This window comes from Danio rerio, chromosome 8 (genome assembly GCF_052040795.2).
Source record: "Danio rerio strain M-AB ecotype USA chromosome 8, GRCz13ab, whole genome shotgun sequence".
In the NCBI taxonomy this organism is placed as follows: domain Eukaryota; kingdom Metazoa; phylum Chordata; class Actinopteri; order Cypriniformes; family Danionidae; genus Danio; species Danio rerio.
In genome coordinates this window covers 21,459,413-21,481,211 of record NC_141028.1, presented here as the reverse complement: position 1 = coordinate 21,481,211, position 21,799 = coordinate 21,459,413, and the positions used below count along the sequence as shown (strand labels likewise).

Sequence of the window (21,799 nt, the reverse complement as noted above, 5' to 3'; positions counted from 1 at the left end):
TTTAAGTTAATGTATGCAGCACATTTGTTTGAATAATCAAGTGCAATGGTTAATGCCTTTTTCATTTTTCATACAAAAACAAAAAGCACCAAAATAGTACCAGTCTAGGTAGTAATACCTTTCAATCCATGACGATAACAATCTCTAGCTATGACCATGTTTTTTGTCGTTCACTTACTGGTGATGGAGTAGATAGGGTACGGCAGATCTGACTTCAGGTACTCAGCAGCTATAAAGGCTGCAGCCTGGTCTGCACTGGAGATGCATTCGTCTGAGTTCTGAGTACACAGCCGATTGTCAATCTCCAGGTGAACCCTCGATCTAAGCCAAGGACAAATACAAAATTAGATGCAATCAAAGGGTACATAAAGACAATATTTTTTGGGGGGTGGGGGGAGGTGGGAAGAACATACCCGATAATCTCGTTCTCCAGCTCGCGTTTTCCACGTTGCTTCATAGCGGCAATTTCATTTTGAATTTCATTCTGCTCATTTCTATAGAATGGGTACACCATAAGTTTATTATGCTCATCTAGCTTCACTTGCAGGTTGGTGTGCAGGAGTGTCCCCAGAGAACGCAGGAAACCCTTAAGGTCAGCCAGCAGCTCTTTGGGTTGCAGCAGAACCACAATCACCAGTGTGCCGTTTGCCAGCTTGGGAGGAGTGTCTCTGGCACAGTCCAGACCATCCCAGCCACATGCTTCCGTGTTGCAGCCCTGGTTGCAATGACCATTGGCGTAATGATCTGCACAGTATTTGTCGTATCTAAGGAAAAACAAGGGTAAGAGAGATTGGAGCTAGAACATGTTTTTTGATCTATTCCATGTCAGTGCAGAGATGAAATTAGTGATTAAGCAAAAGTGCAAAATGAAATATAGAAAATAAAGGCTAAAATGCTATGGCTCTGAAAGTGTGTGCTGGTGAGTCCTCGTTATGACTTTACATAAATATTTATTTTCTTGCACATAAGTTGAATTGAATAAGTCTAAAATGTGCTGTAAATTTTATACCAGAACATAATGCAATTAACATCTAGTAGGCATAATGTGCACAATTTGGTTTGGTGCCGAATAAGAAAGGACATGGCTAACCCTACCATTATCAGTACATTTCCTGTTTTTTTCAGAGACAGGTTTATGCTAAAACTGTAGTTTTGTAAAATACTGCTTAATTATATCAGCAATTTTCCTAGCAGAGAGAAGTGAGGTGCTAAAGTATTAAAATACACTGGTAAACATACTTGCAAATTCCCACCGATGAATGTTTGTCGCATTCAAAGCTGTCGAATAGGCAGCCTGCATTGTTGCACTCTGGGTCACAGCGGCCGTTATGAAATAAGTCTGGGCAGGACACTGAGGCTTTGCAGTTCTTCCAGGGTTTGTCCCAGTGGAGCGTACAGTCACTTCCATCCCAGTCACACTCCGGGTTCTTACAACGCAGGTCACATACTTTGTCTCCAGCCCGCTGTTCGCAATCCGGATAAGGGCAAGAAGGTGGAGTCTCCTGACAGGTCTCCCCGCTAAACCCTGGTGGACACCGGCAGCTAAACTTGTTGGACTCATCTGGCATGCAGGTGCCACCATTTTGACACACGCAATGGTTTGTTAACATCTCACAGTGTGTTCCAGTAAAACCCACTGGGCAGTGGCACTGAGGGCGGCTCTTTATCTCCACACACTGTCCACCATTCAGACAGCGTAAACTGGCACATGGGAACATCTCATAATTGCCACAGTTAAAGCCAGAGAAACCCTGAAAGAGGCACACGTGGACGATTAGATTGGCAAAATAAACAAATCACGGTCTACTTTACAAGCAAATTACTGGGGCTGGTAAGAAAGCAGGAGTTAATGAAAGGAGATTAAAGAGGAGTTAGAAGAAGAAATCTGAGTTTTACTCCATACCTGATTTATGCAGCCTTAGTGTTTAGTGAAAGCACAAGAATAAAGACAGAACAAGAAATGATTTCAAAGCAAAGCAGAACCAAGTCAAAGAAATGCAGTTGTTAAAGGGTGCAAGAGAAATGTTAAAGAGACACATTAGTCATTAAAAATATCTCCTAAACCTTTTAGGGAGCAATTAATGAATATTACATAGAGGGTTCATTTTTTTTTACCGAAATTACCAAAGGCTTTAGAACTACAGTGATTATTGATTGTTTTAATTTTGTCATATTGGTCAATATTGGATATTTAACTGAATGTTTATTTTCTGTCAGGAAATATCAATCACTAATATTTAGGGCCAGACAGAATCTGCTGACATTTTTTGTTATTTCTGTGCACAATTTTGTAAAAGATCTGCGGATTTATGCAGAATGATTTTGGGAGTATTGTAACTAAAAACTTAGAGATAAAAAATAATACCTTAGAGATAAAAATAATAAATTTTAAACTTTTATTTAAATGTTTACAATGCAAATCCAATTAGATCCACTTATTTGGTAAACAAAGCAAGTCTCTCACATAATAGATCTACTAAAAGACAGAAAATATTACTTTACAAACTGTATTGTAAATGAATTATATAAACATTTTCATGTTTGTCAATAATATTACCGAAATTAATTTAAAAAACTGAATAAATTTACACATGTAAATAAATTATAAGCTAAAAATGTGTGAAAATCTGCAGATTTCTGCACACGAAGATTTCAATGTGGGCCTACTAATATTTTAACAATGTGTGATGCAACACTTAAGCAGATCTCAAATATAGACCATTTTGATGTGGCGATGTCATTGGCCCATGAACATTTCCTGCTTGTTATCAAACTAATTCATAACTGTAACAAGAGGTAATTCAATCACAACTTAATGTTAGGATAGCTATCATAACATTATTTATCAATGTGTGGCTCTTTTTGGATTCTCAGAAGCTATAGAAATAAAAAATGTAAAACAGGAATTACGTTGGGACCATTGCTTTTGTTTACATCCTTAAAAATGGTTTACAATGTGCATTTTTCTTACTATATGGATTTAGCTTTTAGACCATACAGTATCAAGCTATTATACAAAGATCTATATTCTTTTTATTTCAACTACTAAAAAGACAAACATTAACTTAATTTAAAATAAGACGTTTAGAGTCAGTATGATTTTTATTTAAGAATAAAGGCTATACTGTTGAATTTTCATTTTATCAGCCAATCTGAAATATATATTATGCAATTCTTTTAAGTATTGATAATATTATTAATTATATATTTTTAAAAAAAGCCAAATAACATGTTTTTTCTATATGTTTCATGAAATATAAACTAAAACTTACAGGTGGGCATGTACAGATGTATCCGTGTACAGAGCTGGAGTTCGTAGTGCATCTACCATTGTTGTGGCATGGCTTGGACTGGCACAGATCAACCATTGACTCACAACGTTGACCTACAGGGCAGAAAGCATAAAAGCATAAAAAATAAGAAATCAGTGACTGTCTATTGATCCACTTTTTAACTGCCATTTATGAGTCTAAAAATAAGACCTCACCAGTATAACCGAGACGGCAACGGCATTGATAGCTGTTGATAAGTGGCACGCAGTCAATGGTGCCAGGTGAGTAGCATGGTCCAGAACGACACTCGTTCACATCTCCCTCGCAATGCTCTCCAGCGAAACCAGGAGGGCAGTTGCAGGTGTACCGGCCCACACCATCCACACACTGGCCGCCATTCTTACAGCGCGGGCCAAATTCCGGGGCACATTCATCCACGTCCACTTCACACTGCAAACCTGTAGAACAGAGAGAGAGCAGGTGATCAGACAATATTTAATATCAGTGACGCATCTGAGGATAAAGAATCAGTCATACCTTTGGTTCCAGGAGGGCAAGAGCAGGAGAAATGGTTGATCAGATCTATGCAGGTTCCTCCATTGCGACAGGGATTTGACTGGCACTCGTTAACATTATATTCACAGTTCACACCCTGAAAACCTGCTTTACACTGAAAGAACAAGAAAGGTTTAGTTATTAGAGAGTAAATAGAACAGAATGATAGGTAGTCTACACTTTATGCAAAAAACAGTTATTACAGTTTAAAAATATCTCTTATTTTAATTTATACAACAGTTCTGTCTGGTTCTCCATTCTGATTGGCTGATAGCCGTGCAATATTCCCTTAATAACAGTGCTCGTACAGCCTCCTCACCCTTGTGTATTACTCCGCCCATATAGATTGACAGTAGATCAATAAACTCATCACAGTTTGAAAATATTGCCGCTATTGGACAACATAATGTACTTTGAGGCTTTTTTAGTCGAGAATGTAGTTGTTTAGATTGCAACTATGCAGTTTATTTATTTACATTTACATTTAGTCATTTAGCAGACGCTTTTATCCAAAGCGACTTACAAATGAGGACAAGGAAGCAATTTACACAACTATAAGTATAAGCCTGTCCTACTGAGCAGAGATAAGATGGTTGCCGTTGTCCATCAACAAGATGGTGACAGAGACTGCATAATAAGCCCTTAGTATGTTGTAGGGCTGCCTTTGTACCATATAATTTGTAGTGTATTGAGTATAAGATGGGACTCGCATATTAAGAATGTACGTACAGTTTAAACCGGAAGTTTACATACACTCTAAAAAAAAGGAACATAACCATTTTTTTTTTTAAATGTCTGACGCTAAATCATACTAAACGATTACCTTGTTAGGTCCATTAGGATTACCTTAATGATTTACATTTGTTAAATGCCAGAATAATGAGAGATTTTTTTTAGAATATTGTATTAATTTCTAGACAGTCAAAAATTAACATTCACCTTCTTGGTATTTATTTGGCTTTGCTTTTAAACTGTATAACTTTGGTCAAATGTTTTGGGTATCCCTCCACAAGCTTCTCACATTAGTTTGAAGGAATTTTGGACCAATACTCCTGACAGAATTGGTGTAACTGAGTCAGATTTGTGGGCTGTCTTGCTCACACAAGCTTTTTCAACTCTGCTCAAGTTTTCTATAGGATTGAAATCAGGAATCAGGGCCACTCCAAAACATTCACTCTGTTGTCCTTAAAGCTTATTTTAACTAATTTGGCAGTATGCTTAGGGTTATGGTCTGTTTGGAAAACCCATTTGTGGCCAAGTTTTAATTTCCTGGCTGATGTCTTGAGATGTTGCTTTAGTATTTCTACATAATGTTCTTTCTTCATGATGCCATTTATGCTGTGAAGTGGACCTGTCCCTCCTGCAGCAAAACAGCCCCACAACATGATGCTGCCGCCCCCATACTTTACAGTTGGGATCCTAGGCTTGTTTTTTTGTTAGTTCCATCAGAGCACAGGACTTATCTCCAAAAAAATTTTTGTATTTATACAAAATTGTATTTAAAAAATATTTTCCCAGTGTAAAATACTAAATTGTGTGTTTTTTTTTTTTTTTGCTGATTCTGGCTTGTTGATTTTCCCATGTTGTCACACAATGAAGTAGTGTGTTTGAGGTTTTCTTAAATACTGCAACAGCTTGCCTCCAATTAACTCAAATGTTGTCAATTAGCCAATCAGAAACTTCCAAACCTTGACACCATTATCTGAGCTTTTTCAGAGGCATAATAATCTTACTGTATGTAAACTTGACTTTCAAGAAAAGTTTTAACAATTTCTCTAAAAGTATCTCTCTCATTATTCTGCTATTAAGCATAACAGAAACAAATTTGGTAATTCTAACTGACCTAAAAGAGGAAAAGTTTAGTCACATTAACATATGACTTTTTAAAATGGTTATGTGCCTTTTTATACAGTGTATGTAAACTTCTGGTTTCAACTGTGTTTGTGTTGGCCACTCTTTGTATAACCCTGAGTTTTGGTTGGCCATCTGTTTGTTTCTAATGAGTCTCCTGTTTTCGTTACTGCAGACTGGTTCAGTAAAAAGAAAGAAAGAAGAAATGCCTGCATGTGTTTAGCGTTTTTCCTTATTGCAAACACAACAATGATCTGGTAGTGTTTGCCTGCTTCTGCTTTTTCGGGGTTAATTATTGTGATCTCCCTATTGCAACAGAGAAATACTGGGAAATGTCTCTAGACTGATGGCATTTCTTGCCGTTCAGCCTTATAAACTTAAAATGTGAGCAAGATCAACTGTTTTGTCATCATTTTAGACATTAGGCTAGGGAATCATTCAAACACTAGCTCTAAAGTGACGTTTGTGAATTAGCAACGGTTTCTGCTGTTCCGACATCAGCTGCATATGTAAATGATTGGTGGAAGAAAGTAGTTCCTTTTACAAAAGGATTTGTAGACTCTCTGTGTTTGATTTATATACACAATTATGCCGTCAAACTGTTGTATAAACACAATACCACGAGTGGCAGTTCCACCATTGCCAATTAACAGCCCAATCACACTGCTACGCATCTGATATTGCTAATTTATCTTACAAAGTTATTTATATTGTGATTCAAAGCTGAATTTTCAGCATCAGAAATCATTCTAAAATGTAGACTTCATTCTCAATTTCTTAATATTATCACTGTAAAAACAATTGTGCTGCTTATATTTTTATATTTGTGGTAAACATTATACTTTTGCAGGATTATTTACATAATCAAATGAACTGCATTAATGTGAAATATTTGTAAAATATTTGTAACATGTTTTAGAATCACTTTTCAGCAGTTAGTAAGTGAGATTGGTGATACCTTGCAGTCATATCCACCCTGGTAGTCCACACATGTCCCTCCATTTCTGCAAGGGCTGGATAGACATTCATCTATCTCAGTCTCGCAGTAACTGCCCGTATATCCCTTCTGACACTCGCACTGATGTGTGTTGCCTATGTTCTTACAATGACCTGCGTGCTTGCAGACCATGTTCTCCGCCACACCTGCAGCACACCAGAGTTTACATTAAAGACTTATACATAAAATATCTTCCAAAGGAATTACACTGAAGATGTCTAATGTATTACCTTTGTTGAGGGCAACAGCGTGGCAGGACATGCTGGGGATGTCACAATACAGGCCTGTCCAGCCAGGCTGACAGCTGCATCTCCAATTGATTTCTTTCTGGATGCAAGTACCTCCATTCTGACACTTAATCTGACTGCACAAATTCACCATTGACTGCAAAAACAAAAGTGTATACACCAATCACTGAAAGATATACATCAAAATCAAAGTGAAACTGTAGAACAAACTGGCATTACATCATTTTAAACATGTTGAAATAGTTTTCATCTAAATACTGCTTCACTTGAGTATATCAGGGTCTTTACTAGCAACCAAATGATCAAATCACTACAAATAACTAGTTTGTATTTTCTGTATTGAAAGAATGCAAATGCATTTAAAAAGCATTTGGTCAAGAAAGTATGCATAAAACAAAGGGATATTTTACCCAAAGTTGAAAAATATCTCATTATTTACTCTCCCTCATGTTGTTTATTTCTTCTGTTGAACACAAATAAAGATATTGTGACAAATACCGGTTGCTGGAACCCATTGACTACCATAGTATTTTCTTAGGTCCCAACAACCAGCATTCTTCAAAACATCTTCTTTTCTTGAAGATAGAAACTCATAAATGTTTAAAACCACATGAGGGAGATTTATTAATAAGGTAATTTTCATCTTTGGCTAAACATCTACAGTTTATGTTTACAATGCAATACAGAATGTGCAGTTTGTACCTCACAGGTTTTTCCATTGTACATTAGTGGGCAGTTGCAGTGGAAAGTCCCCAGACCGTCTATGCAGGTGCCACCGTTTTTACAGGGATGAGAGTCACACTCGTTCAGTTCAAACTGGCAATACTGGCCCGAAAAACCTTGCCGACAACGGCAGGAAAAATGGTTAATTCCATCCACACAAGTCCCATTGTTCAGACAAGAGCTGTGGAGTGAATGAGGGAATGAATAACAATTTATATAATAAAACAAAATGTAACACAATCCCTGTCACTTATATAGAAAACGTACGTTTCAGTGCAGTCTGGGATATCACGTTCACAATTGATGCCGTCATAGCCTGGCGGGCATTGGCATGTGTAGCTGTTCACGTAGTCTGTGCAGTGTCCTCCATTCCAGCAGGGGTTGCTGGCGCACTCGTCCACCTCTTCCTCACAGCGCTCGCCATAAAAACCAGCTCTGCACTCGCACAAGTACCGGCCCACTTTATCAACACATGTACCCCCGTTACGGCATGGATCTGGAGAACAAACAAATGAGAAAAAAAATTGAAGTATTTCCAGATTGAGTAGACAGGCAGAAAATACAAAACACAATTTCTTTTCTGGGCTGTCACAGTTAACTTGTTAATTTAATATACTCAACCAAACTAATTATCTTCTTTCTGCTTCAAACTGGTAATGAGATTAACCTTAATTATTTATTTTACTGACAGCCAAAGATTCTATTAGTTTTTTATTGTTTGTTTGTTTGTCACATAAGAATCATCTTATTTAGGAGTCCTTCTTAATCTCACTAGGCTGCACGACCCTCCTTTAACAAGATATTAACAGAAGGACACGCGCATGTGCCCACCAAGCCACTGCATATAGAAAAATCGGTGTGGGAAAGACACGTACTAGAGCTGCAGTCATCGATGTTGGTCTGGCAGTTGTCCCCGCTGTATCCAGGCGGGCATTCGCAACGGTAGCTGCCAACTATATTCACACAGCGAGCACCATTCTGACAAGGGCTCTTCTTACACTCGTCTTTATCCTCTGTGCATTGGGCTCCTGCACACACATACCAGACAAAATCCCTTCAGACACTTTTAATAGATGTCCACAGCTCACATCATGTTTTATCAAGGAAAAGTTTATATGTGATCGTCTCAGATCAAATATGAGAAACACTTTATTTTGATGGTCCATTTAAGTATTAGTAGACTGTCAGCTTAATATCTATTGATACTGTTCCTTCAACAGACATTTAACTGACTTAAATATGTAATCACACCAACACCCAGACTTGAAGCGCTCACCCTCCCAGCCGCTGTGGCATTTGCAGGTGTAGCTGGTGTAATCCAGCGATGGCTGACAGACTCCTCGTCTCTGACAGGGCTGAGAGGCACATGGGATCAACTTCTCCAGACAGTGTTTCCCTGAGAAGTGAAAAGTCCAGTCAGTTGTGGAGAATTTAATGCTGTTCAGCTGGATTTGGTACAGGTCCCATAGTGTAAAAACCCCAAAATAGGGCTGCACACTATTTCGTTTCATTATCGATATTGCAATGTGTGTATCTGCAATAGTCACATCGCAGGAAATGCAATGTTGAGTTCATATGTTGCAATTAGTTGTCTAGGAGAAATCTTTTAGATGTGATTTGTGGAATCACTGCAGGACGTAAGGATAACGGAGTGAATGTGTTTTTAAGGCCTATGACTAAGAATTCAAGCACAATAAATTTACCATTTGTATCTTATATTGAATTATTTTTACAGCGAACTACACAGTGTTTTTACATTTAGTTATTCAAATGCTGTGCTTGAATGTTGTCAGATTTTTTTTATTTTTTTTTATGCATGAGTTCCTCCTCTACAGAGTCATCCAAATCAATCTTACTGAATTCTTTCCAAACAGAGCTGTTCAAGCTATCTAGTAAAATTGCAATTAGGGCTGTGGGGTTAATCGAAATCAAATCACAATCGCAATTTCAAATGTTGGAATTAGCAAATTGCAAGAGTCTGCGATATTTAAAATATATGTATTTTTTAATTTCCCCTGCCCAGACCAAATGCGTGACTGCCGTCTGTGTGTGATAGTCTTACTAGCCAATTGAGTAAGCACACTTTTGTTCTGCCCAATCAGAATTGCGCAACTGAACTATGGGGAATGCCCACGATAAAAAACAAACAAAAAAACAAACTGGAAATCACTTACAAGTGGGATATGGCGTCTGCTGCTTTAAAAACATTTATGGACCAATTAATATCAAAGAAAAACAGCACTGGTAATATGAGAATATTTTAGTTTCAAAGTCATAGACATCAAACAAAAACGGGTCATTTTTAAGAGCTGTCGCAGAACTGTTGCCACAGCTTACAAATTTTATGAAGCTGAAGCTTAACTACAAAAGTAAATCGCAAAATCTGTCAAAAAAAAATCAATTAGATATTTACCCCAAATCGCACAGCCCTAATTGCAATACTTATATCACAGAAAAACTAAATATTGCAATGTCATATTTTTCCAATATCATGCAGCCCTACCCCAAACTACTAAAAATATCCATTATAATTAAATATGTCCTTTCAAATTAAACAGTAATTACAATATAATATAATATAACATAATATAATATAATATAATATAATATAATATAATATAATATAATATAATATAATATAATATAATATAATATAATATCTGTTTTGAGCTGTCTATTCATAAAAGCATCCTAAAATATTATTATTAGAATGTATTATTTATTTTTATATGTATATAACAAATTTTGCAAGGTTATCAGTTTTGGTGTCTTTCAAATAGATAAAAATATTTTGCCAATACATATGAATGAATGAATGAATGAATGAATGAATACATTTGTCAAACACAATTATAACACTTTAATTTGGGAACTCACATATTCATATCAAGTTTATAAAATCTGACAACTTAAGTGTCATAAATGTTGCTTATAGAAGTCAAATCAAGTAAGAAAAAAGTGTTTTTGACAACTGTAGACTGTAAATATGTGCATCACCTGTGTAAGGTGGTTTGCAGTGGCATACGTAGCTGTTGACTCCATCCACACAGGTTCCCTGATTCATGCAGGGGTTTGACTCACATTCATTTATGTTGATCTCACAGTTGAAACCTGAATGAAAGAAAGGGCAAACCAGGGAGTTGGAGTATGACCTAAATGTCTTTGTTACTTTGTTTAGAAAGGATCACATGCCATTACCTGCAAACCCACGGGCGCATACGCAGGTATAATCATTCAGACGGTCATTACAGGTTCCACCATTCTGACACGGGTTGGACAGACACTCGTTCTTCTCTTGGTCACAGTTCGTACCCTCCCAGCCTGGCTCACATTGACAAAGATACCTACACAGAAAACAGTTGAAAATAGTAAGGAACAAAGGCCACTGAGGAGGATTTATACTGTATATTTAAACATATAATAGTTCCTTATAATAAGCTCACAAAACACAGCATTTGTTATATTTTGGACAAATAATTTAAACGAATGCTACTACACCTAAACAAATCATGACACAGAACTTTGCCTGGAAATATAAAAACACAAAGGGCTCTATTTTAATGATCTAGGCGCAAAGTCTAAAGTGCATGGAGCAAAAGCATTAAGGGAGTGTCTAAATCCTTTTTTGCTATTTTAAGGATGGAAAAATACAATTTGCGCCGCGGCGCATGGTCTAACAGGGTTGTGCTTATTCTCATTATGAGTTATGGGTGTGTTTTGCACATAACATGTATTAAACCAATGGGGGTGTTATCTCTCATTCCCTTAAAATTCAGTTGCGTCACTCCGTTGTGCATTTGCTATTTATTAACATGGCAGACTTTGTAAGAAGAAAAACTGAATGGACAAACTGAATGCTTCACTAGCCAGAAAACCGTTAAACAAACCATCTGCAGAGCGAGGATAAAGAACGAGCCTCTTCCATGCGGTCTTTTCTTTGCTTTTATGAATAAGTCAACGGTGTTGTACGCACTCCACGGAAGGCATTCATTAGCCAACATATTTAATTTTGTTTGTCAAGAGCAAAGATTTGTTTCAAAACTATTTCTAAATTCAGCTCTAATTTCCAGCAAAGTAATAAATGAACAATAATAACAAAGTGTGCTCAAAAACAACATATCACAATGTCATATTGCAAAGTTACTATTTTTTTGCCCCATTTGGTGATGCAGACGTCAAAAAAACCCAACAGGTGGACAAATCTTGTTTTTATTTTAAAAAATATATACATAAATATGCATATAATAAGTAATACGGCTAATAATAGCAACACTATAATAAAAATGCTAATTGTCATGAATAAACTGAAAAAAGCTTATATGTAAAGATATTTTCATTTGTTAAGATTTTTTATATGTAAAGATATTTGTTTATTGCTGTACATCCTGTGTGTATCAAGCGTTTGATAGGCGCATAACTAACTTTAGCCAGGTTTTACTTGGTCAGTTGCATGGTTTATTTAACTTTCTCAAAATAGTAACATGCCAACAATGCGCCTCAACACACCTTCTTTATTGACCGGCTCACTAGTCAAAGTAGTGCAAATGGATTTGATACTTAAACAACGTGGCGCAAAATGTGAATATTAGGATTGCGTTGGTATGTAAATTGCAACAATTCACGCAAAACATGTCTTGGGCCTTATTAAGCTGGGTGCATGGTAGGGCCCAAAAGCCCTGGAACAATAAAAATAATGTAATTCAGGAAAATTTAAACAGGAATTCAGGAAAAATTCAACAAAACCTAAGAAAAAAGTTAAACTGTAAATAAAATATAATAAAATAAAATAAATTTCACAGGGCCCTGGCTTTATAATAATACACATTATAGTGACTCTCGTTGCAGTGTGAACCTGTCATGAATTCATAAAAATGCATTTTGGCATGTTTACACAATATTTGTAAAATCATTTGGTGTTGATGTGTATGAATTTTGTGTATGTGTATGTTTTAAATGTATGTTATTGTATGTTATTATATGTTGTATCAATGTTAATAAACATTAAAAAAGAATTGATGCATGGACAAAATTGCTTGCAAATTAAGTCAGTTCTTACCCTTCCTGCTTCCCAATGCACTCTCCATGCCGGCAGGGCATGCGGATACAACGGTCTGCCCCTGAGAGACACAGGGGCCCATAAGTCCCAACTGGACACTTGCACTTAAATCCATTCACTTTATCCTCACACGTCCCCCCACTCTGACATGGGTTTGAACTGCACTCATTGATCTCATCAGCGCATCGTTCCCCTGAAACAAAAAAAAAAGAGTGAATAATGAAAACTTTCACTGTTGATTGAAGCAGCACAATCATATATCAGTGGTGTCATACTCAGCTATTAAAGGGCCACAACCCTGCTGAGTTAAGTTCCAACCTTGCTTCAACACACAAACCTACAATAAGCCTGAAGGACTTAATTAGTTTGATCAGGTGTGTTTCATTGCGGTTAAAACTAAATTGTATGGGGCTGTGGCCCTCCAGAACTGGAGTTTGACACGTATGATTTATCAAATTGAAGAGATGCATTGTGTGGTTGTGTTACAAACTATTTACACAGAACTTAATGACTGAAGCACATCTGCATATGTGTATTTATATTTGTGCATGTGGGATGAACAAACCTGTGTATCCAGGTTCGCACACGCATTTGTACTCATTGATTCCATCCTCACAGGTCCCGTGCTGGCAGGGATTACTGGCACAGTCATCATAGTTAATCTGACAGTTCTCACCTATAATGAAAATAAATGGAAAAATAATCAAAAGAAGCTTTACACAGCAGCTCTTGAAAACGTCTGCAAGAAAGTTTACATAATGCCCTTATTTCCTAAGTGTGTGTGTGTGTGTGTGTGTGTGTAGTAAGAGCATGCATCCAGCAGGGGGGTTAAGTGAGCTTTATTTCTTTTATTAGATTGAGGAATATAGGACTTTTTCAGAATATAGGATTTGTCAAAAATAAAGCAGGGAGATGGACAAAGTAGACATACTCCATTATTCACTGCACAAATCTTTTTGACCAGTATCCCCAGATTACTTGCATAAATCAAGCAAACAGTTGTTCTTTAATATTCTGTTGTGTCATTGATGATCAGGCAATTAAAATAGAAGCACACAAGCTCAGAGATTTTCCACACAAAGATCAGCTGATTAACACAAGTAAACATCTCAAACACCTCCACCATAAATATCAGTCTAATTCTAAAGTCTAATTACATCATTTTACTGATTTATCAGGGGTGACCACAGCAGAATGAACCACCAATTACTTTGTCATATGTTTTATGCAGCAAATGCCCTTCCAGCTGCAACCCCACAATGCAAAACACCCATACACTCTCACATTCGCACACATTCATTCACTACAGCAAATTTAGTTTACCCAATTCACCCATACCTCTTGTATTAGAACTGTAGGCGTATTTTCATTATCAGAATTTAATAAAAAGTGAGAGCAACCCAGCAATGGAAAACACCCATATACTCTCACATTCCCACAGAACGTATAAGGATCACAGGTGAGTCTCACCTGCGGTACCCGGCTGGCAGTTGCATTGGTATCTGTTAACCATGTCAACACAGCGACCTCCGTTTTGGCAGGGATCACTCTGGCACTCACGTATCTGCTCGCTGCAGATGGGGCCCATATAACCTGGGAGACAATCGCAGTGAAAGGTAGCAATTCCATCTATACATTTGCCATGATGACAGGGTTGGGGTTCACAGTCGTTGATGTTTTCCATACACAAAGGCCCTGTGAAACCTAAAAAGACCAGCAGATAAGACATGAATTCCTACTGTAGGATCAGTTCTGTGAGAACTTTTACTAATGATAACTATTTACAATGGTTACTGTTAATAATGTTACCTTCAGCACATTCACACTCGTAACCGTTAGGACGGTCAAGACACTTGGCACCATTATGGCACGGAGTGCTGGCACACTCATCGATGTCCACTTGACACGTTTCCCCAGTGAAACCTGTGGTCAAAACACACACATTCAGTCTCATGACAATACCACAAAGTAGTGCATGCTTTGAGAAGAAGTGTTCCCACAGCTTATTTTCAACAACACTGTAACAGGAAATGTTATTAATTGCCAGCACCTATTACTAATATCAAGTCAAGTGGCCTTTTTCTAAAACTATACAATGCAAATTGTGCCAAAGCAACTTTACAGAGTGAAGCAACAAATAAATAAAAAACAGGTACTTATGTTCACCAAAGTTACAGTTTTTAATCTAAAAATTCAGTAAAAACAGATCAATTGTGCAATATTATACCTATTCTTATATGTTTTAAAATAATGAAACTGGCCTTTTTTAATATTTGTATTTAATATTTTAATATTTTAGTAGTACTGTAGTGTGAATTACATTACTAATACTGATATTATACAGTTTTACAACAATCTAACAGATTTAAAATGCCACAACAAACATGCAACCATGACAGTCACTGAAACTGCATTACTATGAATCATGGTTTAGTCCACACTCCTAGTTACAGTTCATGAAAAAAACATGCAGATCATATCAGAAGTACCTGAAGAAATAATTCATAAAGCTCATACAGCGCATCTGGAAACTATTCACAGTGCTTCATGTGTTCAACATTTTGTTATGTTCCAGTCATATTTTAAAATGGATTAAACTCATCATTTATTGGCCAGGTTTCTTTCAGGCAAACAGCTCAATCTTTATATCATCAGCTAAAGGCCTGCTCACACTGTGCGATTTTAGCCATGATTGGGAAATCGTAAAAGATTCCCACTAATGAAGTTCTGGCAGTGTCAAAAGATTTCAGACACTTTCCTGCAGTGTGACTTCAGCTAAGAAAAGTGTCAAACCAAAAACCAATCGGAGATCCGAATCTGGTGATGCAATCAGTGCAACAATGTCAACCAATGGCAAAATTTGCCACTATTAAGGCATTTTGGGAGCAAAATTATCACTACAGCTTGTTTATGTTTGCTGTGTGGTATTATTTAAAAACCTGTGTTATTGAATATGTGATGGATGGACGACATCAAATTCCAAACAGTGTGACATAGAAATCATGTTTATGTAGTCTGAAAAGCTACAATCAATTAGGAATATTAAAAACAGCACAGTGTGATCCGGGCTTAAGAAAAATGTGTTTCTCATGGTCTGAAAGTTCTTCAGGTGTCTTTTGGCAAACCCCACACAGGTTGTCATGGCTACTCTACTATACTGGCCTGATTGGTGGAGTGCTGCAAAGGTTGTTCTTCTGGAAGGTTTTCCCTTAATCCACAGAGCAACACTGAAGCTCTTTCAGTGACCATCTGGGTTCTTGGTCACCTCACTAAGAAAGGCGTTTTTTCTCTGAATGCTTAATTTGGCCAGAAATGTGCTTTAGCTTCTTCCTGACATGCACTGTTAACAGTGGAACCTTATAATTGACAGTTAAATGCCTTTCCATATCACGTCCAATCAACTGAATTTACAACAGGTCAACTCCAATCAAGTAGAAACACCTCAAGGATGATCAGAGGAAACAGAAAGCATCTCTATTTTGACTATTGGTAAATGCTGTAAATACTTATTACCCTTTTGGAAAGATGTCAAATAAATTAATTTCACGTTGGAATTGTAGGGAAGTGTTTGTAGAATGTTTGAGAAAAACAATGAATTTAATCAACTTTTAAATGAGGCTATAACAACAAAAATGGAAAAAATTAAAGTGCTGTAAAAACTTTTTGGATGCACTGTATGGGTGCCTTCCATATTGTTGTTTGACTGCACCAATCATTATACTGACCCTGAGGACACTCGCAGACGAATCGGCTGACCTGGTCTAGACATCTACCGTTATTAAGACAAGGTGAGCTGAGACACTCATTAATGTCATTTTCACAGTGTGTTCCATCAAAGCCTATGAAGGGGAACACAGACAAACACACATCATCATGAGATTATTATAAAGACACAGAGCCAAAAAATGCCATCTTCCAATGGATTATAGAGCGTGTGAGAGAGCGTAAATGCAGTACCTGGCATACAGATACAGGTGTAATCTCCTATCTGATCCAAGCAGGTGGCATCATTCTGGCAGGGGTTGGAGCCACATTCATTGATGTCCTGCTCACAACGTGGGCCGGTGTAACCTGGAGCGCAGTTACAAGTGAAGGACCCCTCTGTGTTCTTACATGAGCCTCCATGCTCACATGGGTTTGGCCCTGATGGATCAAAAAAAAGATTCAGGTAAGATATGAAAAAATAATCAACTGTGTATGCAGTAAAAGAGGCAATGCAGAAAAAAACAAAGAAGAGAAAAGCAAACTATCTTACCAATGACACACTCGTCGATATCCTCTGCACATGTGCTGCCCTTGTATCCTGAAGGGCAGTTACAGCTAAATTTGCCATTGACAGGGTTTGTGTCGCAATGAGCGCCCATCTTGCAAGGGTTACTGATGCAGGCATCATCAATGTGACACAGCAAACCTTGAACATGGAAACAAAGACTATGTTTAATACAGCTGATTGGAGTTGTTTCTGTTTACTACTTCAGTGAACAGGATTTAAGCATATTATCTTAACCAGTATGACAACCACAGATTGTAGTTCATAAGGATTGCTGCTGGTTTTTGAGATAGTAATAAATCAAATACCAAAATGTCAAATGTCATATTTAGCCAGCGTGGTTGTTTATACTGACCAGTCTTGCCGGGAGGGCAGCTGCAAACGAAGGAAGCCACACGGTCGATGCAAGTGGAGCCAGCGGTGCAGGGCTCAGCTGCACAGTCATCAATGTTTTCAGAGCAGTCCAGGCCGCTCCAGCCGTTCACACACACACAGTTGTAGCCGTTGCGTGTGTTACTGCATGTGCCTCCGTTCTGACAGGCGTTGGGCTGCAGTCTGCATTCATCCACATCATCAGTGCAAAACTGACCTAGAGATAAAAGGGTCACTATTTCAATCGCACGTTTTGAAGGAGTTTGAACACTTTGAGTGGAACATTAAAACTAATTAGTTAAAAAAAATGGTTTGTAGGTCAAAGACTGATTAATTTAACCCATAATTATATAGTGATTACTGTACTTGTCACATAGATTGCATTTTATATATTTTTCATTCATTCATTCATTCATTTTCTTTTTGGCATAAAATGAGCTGTATACATATAATTAATACATTCTAATAATAATATTTTAGGATGCTTTTATGAATAGACAGCTCAAAAACAGTTATTTATTCATTTAATCATGTTCTTTTCGGCTTAGTGCCTTTATTAATCTGGGGTCACCACAACGTAATGAACCGCCAACTTATCCAGCATATGTTTTATGCAGCGGATGCCCTTCCAGCTGCAACCCATCACTGGGAAAAATTCATACACTTATTCACACACATACACTACGGACAATTTGGCTTACCCAATTCACCTATACAGCATGTCTTTGAACTTGTGGGGGAAACCGCAGCGTTATATATTTTAATGTAATATAAATATTATTTTATTTAGTTTAAATGTACAACTTGTCTCCAAATAATGTTATCATTGCAAACTATTATTAGAGTGTAAAATAAAATAAGCCAGTAATAAATCAAAAGAATAATTAAACAGTAATTCACATACAATACTAATATTTATGGCAGACTTTGTCTAATTTATTTAATTTTTTTTCTTGTTAAATCACAAAGCTAGTCAATTACGTTTTGATATCATTACAAAATCACTTGTGAAAATGAATTGTTACACAAAACAAACAAGGCACATAAACAAGCATAAAAACACATAGTCATTTCTTTACCTGTCCATTCAGGTGGGCACTGGCAGTTGTAGGTGTTCACTCCATCCATGCATGTGGCTCCATTCTGACAGCGGTGATCTGGACAGTCATCAATGTTCACCTCACAGTTTGTACCATTAAAACCTGATTTGAGAAAAAAAGAGAAAATTTCCTCAACATCTCCCTCTCAATCCCAGGTCTCGGTAACACAAAGATGCCCTGTCTCGCTCTGGCAGTATCAAACATAATTACTCAACTTTAAAGCACGAACAGACATTTCTCACGGCTCGTGTTCGCTGCCTGGGGTGAGAGAGGAGTTTTGGCCTGTTGCTGTGTTTTGCCAGCACGGCTCTCTTTAAATGACAAACTGATAAAGTTCGCTTAAAGTATCTCTGTGTGTTTACTCTCAAACAGATGCAGATATAACCGGCATCTTATTCAATGGAGAAACTTCAGTTTGTTTTGACTGAGATTAAATTAAGCTTCTCCTCTATTTAGTGTAACAGCTAGAAGTGATTTGATCAAAAGTAGACTAGTAAGACTGTGAAACATGATTACAATTAAACATTTTCAAATGTGACTTATAGATGTTAATGGATTTCCCCTTGTGCTGCGGTAAAATCCCATTAGACACTGGTCTATTTGGCTTAGGTCCAAGTGGACTCTGACGTAATGATCCGGCAAGCTGCGGCACGTCTGACTAACATGTTTCAGTTCCATATGAACAAGTCTAGCTTCTCTTCAGATTATCACCTTATTTCTTCTTATAATCAAAACAGCTTTCTACTTTCTCTCCTAGGAAACTCACCTGGCAGGCAGTGGCATACATAGGTGGTTTCTGTTGTTTGCCGGCAGGTCCCACCATTTTGGCAGGGGGACGGAGAGCAGGGGAAGTAAGGACTCCCGCAGTCCAATCCGGTGAAGCCAGGTTGGCAGTTGCATCGATATGAGCCTATGGTGTTCACACAAACGCCTTTGTTCTTACATACTAACGGGTCCACACACTCGTCTGTGTCGTTAAGACAACGGGAACCATGAAAACCAGGCGCACAGGTACAAGAGTATTCGCGATTTGGCAGAGCATTGCATATACCCTTGTTGGCACATGGGCTGGACAGACATGCGTCCTCTTGCTCACAATGCTGACCTGAAGAGTAAACATCAGCATAAGACAAAGTCAATTCAAACTACAGACCATTTTGTGGGATGTAAACAAAAACAATGGTCCCAACGTATTTCCTGTTTTACATTTTTAGTTGCTATAGCTTACGAGAATACAAAAAGAGCCACACACTGATAAATAATGTTATGATAGCTGTTTTAACATTAAGTCATGGTTTAATTGTTATGAAATAGTTTGATAACAAGCAGGAAGTGTTCATGGCCTAATGACATCACAACATTGAAATGGTCTATAACAGAGCTGTTTTATTGTTGTTTTTATGATTATGAAAAGAAAAGATTAAGAGAGAGATCTGACCTGTCCACCCAAGGGCACACTGGCATTTGTATTGGTCGTTGGGAAGGAGCAAGCACTTTCCTCCATTGGTGCAAGGGTTATTGGGGTAGCAGGTGGAGTTTTTCTGGATTTCGCAGTGCTCACCCGCAAAGCCCAGAGGACACACGCATGAGGGGCTCCCAGGGACACCGGCCACGCTCACCTTGCACTCTCCTCCATTTTTACAATACAACAGATTACAAGGGTCACTGTGATGACAGTACTCCCCTAAGAAACCAGGAGCACACCTGAAACACACGCAAAAAGAGTACAAATATTATTTCATCATACTGTTACAAATACTGTTATAGTTTGTGTTTTACCACATACAAAACAGTGCTTTGTTACATTGCTAAACAACTTAGCTTTACCAAATACATCTAAACAAACAAAAATCTGGAAGTGAAGCCAGGATTTCTGCAGATTTTAGGCTTTTTTAAAACCTTTTTAGGACCATTATGAATGAAATTTCAGACTTATAAACAGTAGAGCTGCACGATTCTAGCTAAAATAAAGATCACGATTTTCTCACGATTCTGTAGATGTAAAATAAAGGTTAATATGAGTCAGCAATTATTATAGCTTTTTCTCAAACATATGGTAAAACAACAATAATATTATGTGTAGGTCTAGTGGTTTCTATAAATAATTCTATTATTTATATGTGACTATTATTTGTATGTGATTCTTTCAACATCATTTGGAGGTGTCTATGTTGCTGAGCAACGTATGTGAAACACTGAAAAGACTCGTGTAGCCGCCTTTGCTTCTCTCCTAAACTTGAAAATATGATTGGCAGAATCATGGAAATGCTGGATTAAGATCGTCTACGGGGTCGAATCGAGATTGCGATCTTTTTTCGATTTATTGTGCAGCTCTAATAAACAGTAAGGATTTTTACTTGAAAAAATTCAAATTACTTGAATAGTACTTAAATAATGTGTCGAAACAAGCAAGCCACACATACACTGTAAAAAATTACTCAAGGGGGTGTTAAATACCACCCAAGAAAATCAGTTAAAGTTTAATTAAGTTTATGAGTTAGCATCTAAAATGCAACATAATGGGTACATTTTACCTACACTATCTATTTTTTAACAGTAAAAAAATGCAACACTTAAAAAATGAGTAAAGTATACTCTTAAATATTTGCTTTGGTACCGCAAATTGCGCATGTGTCAACATCCAGGAAGGAATCGCGGGGTCGCCATTTTCCATGTCATTGCCAACGTGGTGGGACAGCAATTGAATTACAGGTAAGTTTTATTTAACTTGTTGAAATGTTGAATGCAAATGTTAAGTTGTGCAACGTTAAAATCAACCAGAAGATTATAATTTGCGCGCTTCTCTTTGTTGTCGACACCACAGTGAAAGATTCACATTTTAGAATTTGTGGTCAGTCAAATTAGCATTTAAATTTTAATTGCCCAGTACTCGCACCTGCTAATGTGAATAAACATCTATATCACTTAATTATAGTAGTTTTCATCATTGTCAATGTCTGAAATTTATAAACAGCGAAGCTACTCCACTCCAGTGTTTGAACTTGAGGTAGTGGTCGTTCTCAATTGATTCATTCATGTTGAATGAATCTTTAATGGCACTCGAGAAGAACATGATATACGCTTCACCTGTGTGAATGCTTCAGCTGTTTGAACTTATCTTGGATTCGCGAAGAACGACGTGAAGCAAAAGTGTACTAAATGTAAAATCGACATCCCGTGGCCAGATCCAGAGGAAACACTACCGATCTATACCAGCATCTTCAAAATCGAAAATCGCATTGCAATCACAATATTTATTGCGCTAAGGCAATGGCTAACAGAAAGTGCTCTAATGTTTGGGTTACATTTCACAAAGGTTCATGCGGACGGATATGGAGGACCAGAAATTACCCAA

General features: G+C 37.4%; 1 protein-coding gene across 1 annotated transcript in view; it reads right to left on the bottom strand.

The window, feature by feature from the left end:
• Nucleotides 1-21,799, bottom strand: part of notch2 (notch receptor 2) — a 70,794-nt gene that overhangs the window by 9,924 nt on the left and 39,071 nt on the right. Inside the window, exons 3-27 of the mRNA NM_001115094.2 lie at nt 19,883-20,148; nt 19,211-19,549; nt 18,424-18,546; nt 17,328-17,561; nt 16,958-17,113; nt 16,660-16,845; nt 16,428-16,541; nt 14,512-14,625; nt 14,173-14,406; nt 13,268-13,378; nt 12,703-12,895; nt 10,845-10,990; nt 10,644-10,757; nt 8,923-9,042; nt 8,522-8,674; nt 7,914-8,142; nt 7,626-7,827; nt 6,906-7,059; nt 6,637-6,821; nt 3,810-3,942; nt 3,488-3,730; nt 3,273-3,385; nt 1,240-1,751; nt 414-764; nt 179-321 (exon numbers count right to left, since the gene is read on the bottom strand). Coding sequence (NP_001108566.2) covers nt 179-321; nt 414-764; nt 1,240-1,751; nt 3,273-3,385; nt 3,488-3,730; nt 3,810-3,942; nt 6,637-6,821; nt 6,906-7,059; nt 7,626-7,827; nt 7,914-8,142; nt 8,522-8,674; nt 8,923-9,042; nt 10,644-10,757; nt 10,845-10,990; nt 12,703-12,895; nt 13,268-13,378; nt 14,173-14,406; nt 14,512-14,625; nt 16,428-16,541; nt 16,660-16,845; nt 16,958-17,113; nt 17,328-17,561; nt 18,424-18,546; nt 19,211-19,549; nt 19,883-20,148 — 4,868 coding nt within the window. The remainder of the gene's footprint in view (nt 1-178; nt 322-413; nt 765-1,239; nt 1,752-3,272; nt 3,386-3,487; nt 3,731-3,809; nt 3,943-6,636; nt 6,822-6,905; nt 7,060-7,625; nt 7,828-7,913; nt 8,143-8,521; nt 8,675-8,922; nt 9,043-10,643; nt 10,758-10,844; nt 10,991-12,702; nt 12,896-13,267; nt 13,379-14,172; nt 14,407-14,511; nt 14,626-16,427; nt 16,542-16,659; nt 16,846-16,957; nt 17,114-17,327; nt 17,562-18,423; nt 18,547-19,210; nt 19,550-19,882; nt 20,149-21,799) is intronic.